Source organism: Chinchilla lanigera, unplaced genomic scaffold, assembly GCF_000276665.1.
Source record: "Chinchilla lanigera isolate Chin_1 unplaced genomic scaffold, ChiLan1.0 scaffold00015, whole genome shotgun sequence".
NCBI classification, from domain to species: Eukaryota; Metazoa; Chordata; class Mammalia; order Rodentia; family Chinchillidae; genus Chinchilla; species Chinchilla lanigera.
In genome coordinates this window covers 17,008,725-17,018,900 of record NW_004955416.1, presented here as the reverse complement: position 1 = coordinate 17,018,900, position 10,176 = coordinate 17,008,725, and the positions used below count along the sequence as shown (strand labels likewise).

At 43.2% G+C, this 10,176-nt stretch overlaps 1 protein-coding gene across 3 annotated transcripts in view; it reads right to left on the bottom strand.

The window, feature by feature from the left end:
• Positions 1 to 712: 712 nt before the first annotated feature.
• The window catches only part of Ntrk3 (neurotrophic tyrosine kinase, receptor, type 3), a 365,258-nt gene continuing 355,794 nt past the window's right edge, over positions 713 to 10,176 (bottom strand). For all 3 annotated transcript variants that reach the window (XM_005381579.2, XM_005381580.2, XM_005381581.2), the window contains 2 exons: positions 8,354 to 8,512; positions 713 to 4,823 (listed from right to left, as the gene is read on the bottom strand). In XM_005381579.2, the coding sequence (XP_005381636.1) occupies positions 4,638 to 4,823; positions 8,354 to 8,512 (345 nt within the window). In that variant the 3' untranslated portion in view covers positions 713 to 4,637. The remainder of the gene's footprint in view (positions 4,824 to 8,353; positions 8,513 to 10,176) is intronic.

The window sequence follows — 10,176 nt, the reverse complement described above, 5'->3', positions numbered from 1 at the left end:
TGAGCAACGCATCAGGAAGACTCCAAATCACGACTGCTCATTGTAATACCTGTGTCTCAAAGTCAAAATCACACTGCTGTTTTTTGGTTCAGAAAGGAGAGCAAGAAAGCCCATAGTCCATTTCTGAGTGGTGAGGACTTGGTGAAAGATTTTGCAACTTTAAACATGCCTCCTTTCCACCATGTTAGTTCCTTACAATTAGGATTTAAAGATCTGTTGGGTTTTGACCCTGAGTTCCAGTTGCCAGTGAGGGGTGGGTAAGCCTGTTCTGTATATCAGGATAATTTCTGCTGACTTTGGGCATGTCGGTGCTAAGTGGGCAATGATGACCAGTTCAGGAGAGTAGACTGGAGAAGGCAGTCTCTCTTGAACATTACAGATTTTGGGGCCCTGGCTTGTGTGCCTGGCTACCTCCACCCATGTCCCACAGACATCCCAGAAGTTGAACTTTCTTTGCTCACCTTCAATAATCAATCACTTACCATTGATAATTTTCCCCCTCCCCTCCTTACCTTTCATTTTATCTCATTTCTAACAAATAAACTTTGGGTGGAAAAAAGTAAATGGGAACAGAACATATGTTTTTTAAAAGCTGCAATGGCCCCTAAAGATATCCAGGTCAACCTCTTAAATGCCTCAGAAAGAAAACTGGATAATTTGAGAGATTCATTGATTTAGCCAAAGTCACCTGAGTAACTGTGAGAAAATCCAGGAGTTGTGATCTTTCTGATGTTTCCTGCACTTTCCTAGCGAAGCTGACTCTTTCACTCCTGAGATGAGTTCATGCAGCCCCAGAAACTGGCTGACAGCTCCTCTGTTGGTGTTGGTTTCTGTAGTATTTAGCACCAGAAATACTTGCACTAGTGTATTCCGAGAAGTGAGCATTGCCAGAGAAGAATGTCAATGTTCAGCCTGAACCTGGAAGATCAAAAGACCATTTACCTCTAGTAGGAAGCCTCTCTCCGAGATAATCTGTGCGTAGCCTGCTAAGTGGCGGAAGCATCAAGTCCTTTGTCTGTTGACTAAGGGAGGCTTAGTGACCTCCAGGGTCCACTCAAAGATCAGAGATATAATTACAGGCCAGCATTTGGTTCATGTCCAAAGCCAAAAGAAACATGGAGGACCCCCGGCCATGGTATCTTGCTCAAAGGCAGACATCTGACTGCAAGTCACTTATGTTCATTCTAAAAACGGGACCAGGTGAGAACAGCATGGCCAGGACATCATCCTCGGTTCCCTGGAATGTTCAGAAATTGCCACATGCAACTTGCTTCAAAGGAAGCTCTCAGAATCCATCTGCTGTGCTCTTTTAAGGTGTAAAATATTGTGGGCATGAGAGGAGGAGGATAGAGTACACCGGAGCAGCCACATTAGCTGACAAGATATGATTTCGTGACTCATTTAAACACATTAGGCTCTATAAAAATAAATATATAAATAAATAAATAAATCTTAGATAGTGTTTTTCTGGTACATAGAAAGGCTAAGATGGAGAACGAGAACAAGTGCTTTCTGTGGGTCTAGAGTATTCTCTTTTTAGACTCTGACTTTTGCAGACATGGGTATAAAAGAGAAGAGGACTTCTCAGAAGTAATCCCAGCATAAGCCTAGTGTGCCCTCACAGGCAACTGCCCCCAACCCACCCAAGGCCTGAGGGAGGCCAGCCAGACCTTCCGGAGTGATGCTGAGAAAAGTTCACACAGTATCTTGATGCTGCTAGAATGTAAGCATTCAGAGCCAGAAAAGGGCCAAAGATTAGCAGGGACACCCCTTATATTACAGACAGGAACCCAAGACAGTGAAGTAGGCCTTACTGGTCCTGTGTCAGAACAGGAGGAATAAAATGCTCTGCACAGCCCTAGGCCATAGCCCTATTCTCTGCCTCCTTTACACTCTAAATTTTTTTTTCATTTTCTATACCTGCTTTGGTTAACATGTACACACTACAGAGGGCAAGAAAGTACTTTGAAATAGCTTGTCCCTCTCTCCCTCTCTTGATTCTGCCACTCTCTCTTGCACACTCTTCCAGAGGTGGCTGCTTATGCTGTACATAGTCAAGACATGACCCCAGTGGCAATGCACAGGGCTGTGAGACTAAGACAAAGGCAAGCTGACAAGCTCAGTCTCCTTCAGTGCTCCTCGTTCCCCAAGGAATTATCTTGTCTTATTTGGCAATGATGACTCAATGCCCTGACTTGAAACTCACACATTCTTTATGCCCAATTGTCTGCTAACCTCCAACCCATTTCTTCTCCCCCTTTTATTCAGCCCATCAGTGACTATGAGGTTCTACACACACATAGCCAAGAAGATCAAAGCCACATAGTATATGTTGGCAGAGGATATGGGAGAAGGGCAGCAAGAGGAGCGCTGAAGGATCTCTTCTATCCAGAAGACTTTTTCCCCTCAGGCCCCTCCAGGTCATTCCCTCCCTGAACATCTTTCCAGATCAAAACCAGACTGTGCCCTTCCATCCAGCGTTCACAGCCCCAACCCAGACCAAGGGCCTCGGGTGAAGCAAAGAGTAGAACAATAAAAGCAGTAATTGCTGCAGGATGATAACAAAGGGTTCTCTTGAGGTGGTCAACCTAAAAAGCTTTCCTCCAAAGCCCTCAGAGGCTAGGTGTACAGCACAGTGAGAAGACCCATCCCCAATTCCCCTTCACCTAGCTCTCTTCCCAGTCCAGCTGAGTAGCCTTGCTGATTCCTGAATCCCAACCGTGGCTACAATCGGAGCACAGCTCTTTTCTATTTGAATAAAAACATTTTGGGATCTAAAAAAAGCAAAATCACAAGCACATCATTCAGTCCTAAACCCTACAGAGGGATTCCCATACTTTAGCTGCTTTCAGCTGACCAGGGCATCCAGGCTGCACGCAGTTTTTCAGTTAGCAGGGAAGGGAGCAAGGCAGAGGCTCCCAGGATGATTCAGTTAGGAAAAGGTCCGACCACTAGGTAGCACTGTGCTTGAAGTGAGGTGGATGGACCTGGTGCCCTAGGAAGGGCATGTCTCCTCCCCAGCAGTGGGCTCTGTGCGTTTCCTTGTCTTGTGCTGGAGAGGCCAGAGATCTGCTCCGTAGAGGTCCTTGGCAGCAGCACAAATGCAGAGATTCCCCTGGTTGCTGGGGCACAGAATGCTGGCCCTAGCCCAGATGTTTCATTTGCGTTCCCTGGTCAGCACTCAGTCCTCATCAAGATGTCCAGCCTACAGTACTGGCCACTCATTGGACATCTCCCAGAGCAGCCCCAGCCCCTCCCCCATCCGCAGCGCACAAAAGTGATTTCTCAGTGCCTGCCTTTTCACAAGCTCAAAGGCAGATGCATCAATCCTTCCAGGGGCTGGAAACGTGAGGAGAATGCCAAGGGCCCCGGCACAGGTAACACGTGTGTAGATTCTTCCCTGCTGGCTGCGCCCATGCCACTGCCTGCCTCCCTCAAGCACACACTGCCCCAGGCTCTCACCAAACCTGGATTCTTTCCCTGGCCGTGGGGCTCACTTAGTACTTGGCAGAAGCCTAGGTGGTGGGGCTAAGATATAGGGAAACAAGACGAGAAACAGGACCAGGGAGCACACCTAATAATGACCAATAACCAACTAAGTCTCTTGCGACTGGGCCCCTGAAACCTGCTCTGTCCACTTTAGCAGCCAATAGGAGGGAACCTATTTCCCTCCCTCCAAAACTCCCCAAGGGCCTGAAAATGGGCAGCGGGACCAAGGAGTCCTTCCAGTGACGGAAAGACATGTGGCAGTGCCTTGTTGGGGTTCGGGTTTCAGCTATTTATTCTTCTGTGGTTCTTTAGTCCAGAAAGCAGTTCTCGAAGTTCAGAGGATAGAAGAACAAATCCTTTTTGAATCTAGCAAGGAACTTGGGCGTGGTTTCCATTCAAAATAGATGCAGTCTGCTCTTGTCTGGGTTTTGCGGTGTTGTTCGGTGTCTATTGGTAGGTGCCGTCAACACTTCCCAAAAACATCAAGAATATACTCTGTAGAATGGACCAATCAGAACATTGTCCAGAACTGGAGACAAAGGAGAAGGACGCAGAGGCAAAAGTCAGGGTAGACTGGAGGCATTCCCAAGGACCCTGGTCTTCTGGTGTCACTTCCGGGCTGAGCAAGGTCGATGCAGTCTGCACATGCGCCTGGTAGTGGCACGCGTCTGCAATAGTGATTGTGCGTCACCCGAGCTCCTCCCATCCCAAAGCAAAGATCGTCTCTCTGCAGGGTCAAGATCTGCTCAAGAAACCCTAGAGCGGAAATAGCGCAGTCCACAGCTTAAGTCAAGGGAATGTTCATATACGTTAATGATATTTAAGATTTTCAGTCATTAAAGTCTTACGGTTTTCTAAATCAGCAGCTTCTCTCTGTATTAGAGAAGATATTCTCTATAGATATAGATAGATAGATATATAAATATATATATATGTATATAGCCAAACTGCCTTACAAGGTTTTTTTTTCTTTCCTTTTTTTTTCTTTTTTCGTTTTTTCAGTGTTGTATGTGTAGCAGGCACTTGAGTTTATATGAAGATGTTCCCTTCAGTCAGGGAAGGAAGAGAGGAGTTGTGAGGTGGTAAAGGGAGATGTGGGCAGGGAGAGAGGAGGCAACAGAGTACGAATTTTTGACCACCAGCTGCCACTAGCCAAGAATGTCCAGGTAGATTGGGGTGGCCTTCCCCAAAGCATGGAGGATTTTGTAGATCTCCTTGATGTTCAGCCGCTGCTGCGGGTCCCTCTGCCAGCAGCCCAGCATGACGTCGTACACCTCTTTAGGGCAGACTCGGGGCCTCTCCAAGACGCGACCTTGAGTAATGCACTCAATGACCTTAAAGACAGAGGACAAGAAGGAAGTTATGTTCAAAGTTATATTTGCTCCTGCCCAGGGAAAGGCAGCAAGTTCATTAATAATGTCAGTGCAGAGCGGAGTATCCCCAAGCCCGGGCTGCAGGCGGTATCTGTTCTCATGTGGGTCTATGCAGTGTTTCTGGGGGTAATGATCAGCACAGGCTGATGGAACCCATTGCTGTTCTTTGAAAGCTGCCCCTTGGACCAGACCCACACTGACACTGATGCCCAACATACCACTTTCCCATTTGCTTCATTCTGTTATGATCCTGAATTTCATTTGGGTTGACTCAGTTGCACTCATCTTCCACTTGCTTGTCGTGATTGACTTCTGACCTTTCCTTCCCCTTCTTACGAGTCTGTGTGACTTTAAAAGCCCCTTAAAATAACTCTGCACTCCCTGGTCCCTGCTCACATATTTGCTGTTAGGACCAACTATTCAGTTTCTTCCCTTCTCAGTCAAAACCTCTGTGTACACAACCAGACTTGCTTCTGAGTGTAGAACCCTTACTTCCTTCTTCTTTGTATGGTGCCATGTATCTTACATCCTTTAAAGTCTTTTTTGTTTTGTTTTGCTTTACTTTACGCTTTTATTTATTATTGAATTCTACAGTGTTTCATTGCTCAGTTCATTCCTGCTTTAGGGATTGGGAATCCTTCCCAATGAGAGACCCCTAGGGTTTGATATAATTTCATATTTTTATTCTACATTTCTTTCTGATACTTCGATATTATCTTGATTCTTACACTTACTTTGCCAGCCCTAGTCTTGGCTATTTCTTCAGAAAGCTCTGGTTACTTTTATTAGAGGATGATGCTAAAAACTTATATCTGGCCCCTAAATGTGCTCATTGAATCTTGACCCTCACAATTGACAATGCAAAGTACTATGTGTGTGTTCTAACCTACAGATACACACCTAATTATAAGTATTTTATGTGGAACCATCTGTGTGTATATGTTAAACTAAACATGAATTTATACTGATATCTCCTACTAGTGGGTTCTGGTCAACAGTCTTTAATGCTAAGACTAACCACTTGACTTACCACTACCTGCTAAGCTGCCAGTGCAAGTCAGTTAACCTCACAGGATCTCATCATCCTCATTGGTAAAACAGGAATCAAATATCTGACTTGACCTCCTCCTAGGAGTAGCATAAAGACCACATGAAGCCAAGAAAAGGAACCATGTGGTCAGTATACTGAAAGTGTGGCCAGAAAGAGTAGAAACAAAACATGTGAATGCATAGCAGACCACGTCAGGACCAGTTCTATAGTTTGCAGCGTATTTCTCTCTTGGGGGTGGGAGGGAATGCTGTGGATCAAACCCAGACCTTTATGGATGTTAGGTCAGTTCTCCATCACTGAGCTACACCCCCAGCCCAAGGCTGAACCTTAATATGTGAATTTTCAAGTTTCATCTTGTAGTTTTCAGACTTATTTTAATCCCTGTTTCTACCACTGTGTAACACCAAGCAAGTTACTTACCCAGAATTTCAGTTTCCACATTGGAAAATTGTTTGTGAAGATAAAAATAAACAGAATAAGCTCTAGTCCAGTAGCTGAACAAATGGCCCTCTTCCCTGTCCCTATTAGTCTATATTTACTTGGGCAACACAACTGCTTTTCTTTCTTCTTTTGTATCATCATGTGCTACCCAATGTGCTACCACTCTGACCTGGAAGGGCCTATCAAGCTACTGTCAGCAGCCTCCTGGAGTCTGTGATGGCACACTAGGCTCGTTTCTCTGCAGGGCTGCTAGGTCTCTAGCTACTCTTATTCCCCACTGGTATGACAGCCCAATTTTTACTACTATTACTTTCACCTCCATGAAAAAGGATCCAATTCAAACCACTGTAACAGCTTCTGATGCTAAGATCAAAAGCACTCAGTAGTGTCTCTTCTAATGTGATACCATCTATGTTGTCAACTTTTATAGAGAAACCCATTATTAATGACTTCCAGTACCTGGCTGCTGTGGTGGGTGGAGTGGGGGAAGTGGCTGGGGGCAGGAAGCCTGCCTCCAAGGGCAGTGCCTCACCAGGCAGTCTTAGAGGAAAACACAAACACTCTGTTAGGTACTGTGAGCCAGCTCAGGTGTCCAGGACAGGTTTTCTGCTAAGAGCAGTAATACCCTATCTCCAGAGCCTATCTTTTTTTAGATCACCAAACTATACAGGGGCTTTGTCAAGCTCATCCACATCCTTGTCAGCATGCACATGTAGGCATGTGGGTACATGTGCTTGTGCATGTGTGTTTCCCACCCTCCAGGAAAATAGTATTTTTTTAAACACCATAATATGGATTCTGACATGTACTCTTTCCTTATTTTAAAAGGTTGGCAAAATCTTTTGTCCTACTTTAGGAAATGTGGTTAGGCCCCGTTAAGCTTGTGAATGGTAAGATAATACAGACTTAAAAAACAGCTTTCTTTTCAATCTTTGAACTTCACTTATTAAGTGGTCAGAATATAGAAGAGCAAAAAGGAACACAGCTTCTAAGCAGAAGCACACTTTGCTAAATCTTACAGTAAGATTTAGATACTAAAAAGCTTTTGTGTTCATGTTTTACCAGAAAACAGAAGACCATGGAAAGAATTGAAAGTTCTTATAGGTCAGCTAGTGTAGGAGACTGATCCTCTTCTTGTCCCTGACTTATACTAACTCCCTGGGCAACATAGCTCTGGTCCACCCATGTTAAAGAAGCATCTGGATGATTTGGAGGCAGGAGAGCCTGGGACCAGAGCCCACCTCTCTCTCTGCCCCAGGGATCTCACCTCTGAAGCCCTGGCTTCTCTACTCCAGGGCCCCAAACAACCCCTTTTCCTTTGTCCTGGGTCTCAACAGGTGTTTTTGTCAAAATTACTGACTTTCTATATCTAATGTGCTTAGCAAAATACCTAGTGTTAAATGTTAGTTAATATTAAAATTCACTTACTACTATTTTTATTGTTATTTTATATTAAAATTATAGAATGCAGTATATTTGCTATCATTAAGTTTACCATTATGATTTATGCTATTCCTGGAAGCCTACACATAGCCTAATCAATTACAAGAATTGGAGCTTCTCAATTCACCATCCCTCTCCACCCCTGGGCCTGGCATGCCTAAAACCATTGGGAACCCAGATTATTTGGACATACTAAGCAGTAGGTATTTCCACAAGATGGCACAATTGAAAAACTCATAGTTTTTCTTTGTTTTCATTGCTGTTTTAGTGAAACATTTGTGATTTTTAAGTGTAACAAGCAGAACAAACAGAACCGTGACTTGTGTCTCAATTTAGACATCTGATTTCATGCTCTTTTGAAAATTATTCCACATTTCCTACAATCACAGTTTTTTTCCCCCACAGAGAATCTTTCTCTTCCTGCTTATGCCTACATTCACTCTGCTGGTTCCAAATCCCACCTGATGTTTCATACATTATGTCCAATTCCAAGCTTGAGATCTCTCTTATCAGCCTGCCTCCAAATCAAGATTCCTATGCCCCTCACCCCGTTTACCTCTGTGTTTGAGAGCTGGAACCAAGGCTGCTTCCCATAGGTGAAGATTTCCCAAAGGATCACCCCGAAGCTCCACACATCACTCTCCGTTGTGAACTTTCGGTACATGATGCTTTCAGGGGGCATCCAGCGGATGGGGAGCATGGTATGTCCTCCTACCTAAAGAGGGTTAAGACAGAGGCGCAGAGTGACCAGATAGCCAGAACTAGTCCTGTCATTCTGCACTTTTCACACAAGACGCACTCTCCATGCATCTGATTCTGATAGCCACAATTTTATGCAACTTGTATCTGAGGCTGAGCAGAGACACAGACATGGGCATTTACAACACTAGAGACAGCTAAAAGAGCAATTACAGGTAGTAACTGAGGGAGGGTAAATTCCTTGACCTAGGGTGGAAAGAAAGATCACCAAGTGATCTCAAATGAGAGAGAAGGTTGCAAAATGTGCTACTACAGAAGAATCTTAAAATTTGCCTTAAGGAGAAGTCCAAAAAGAAGTCAGGAGAATCACTGAGTGATCCTACAAGAATCACAGACATCAAGCCAGACTCATTGGCTAAGGTGGGGAAGGCATAGTATTCCTCGCAATCCTGATGTTTCAGAATTTAGGATTTCAAAAGAAGCACACAGAGAAGCTCCAGGAGCATGGTGTCCATGTGCTAATACCAGGTGGCTAGGATAAGAACTTATGACAGTTTTTAGTAAGATATCAAAGGTCAGTAAGGAGACACTCTTCAAAAATAGCCCGAGAAGGACATCAGCCACTTGTGGGTTTATCCATCTGAAAGCCAAGGGCAAGAGAGAGTGACTGACAGGGAAAAAACGCACGGTACCCTTCCCTGAGGAAAACATTAGGGAGAACTTCATTGCCCAGTAGGCTAGAGGTATTAGCATAAGTGGAAGAAAATTCCCAGCATGTTTTAAAACTCAGGAACTAACTGTACCATTGCTAAATAGAGCTATAGAAATTAGATTTTTTTTTTTTTTTTGGCTAATACATGGAGTTTGTTGGTACAAAAGACCTTATCTTTGATTAAAGAAGAGTTCTTTATAGATGTTGTTATAAACTATTAATATGAATTCCTCATTTGCATGGTGGACATGTTGGAGGAGAAGAAATGATGAGCATTTCAGGAAGAATGACTTGGGAAGGCTTGTTTCTAAAATGGGAAATCGTGTTTTCCTCGTCCACTTGAAGAGTTTTAGAAGATAACTGATAATAATGGGTTTATGGAAAGTTATTTTGAGCCTGAGATTTTTATAATCAGGATAAAACCATATCAAGTATAAAGACAACAGAAGGTATTTCTTCTGCACAAAGCAAAGACTCAGACATTTCACTACATATAGCCTTTCACAAAATAAAGAAGCAGAAATTCACTGAGGAGACATTCTAGAAAAACAGAAAAAAAGGATCTAAGATATACAAAGACTTGGAAGATTACACACAATGTAAAGAAAAATGTCACAAAATGCTATTTAAATGTAAATAATAATTGCTAATTGGATGGTAAAAGGAAATACAATACTAATAAAGGCTTCCTGTAAAATGGAGCATAAATTAAATAATAGTACCCAAAAATGCTAATAGTACTACTATAACTTCTACTACAAACATTTATCTAGAATGAAACTAGATTTATCTAGTTAATTTCAACAATAAATGCATCAAACAGTAGCTACAGAAATAACTAACAAATGATAAAGGATTTATCATTTAGAAAGTAGGGAAAAGATCTCACAGACACTAGTCAGTTGTTGAGTATAACTTAAATTTTAAGTATGCTTGCTAAAATTTTAAAACAGCTTATAGAAGGACAG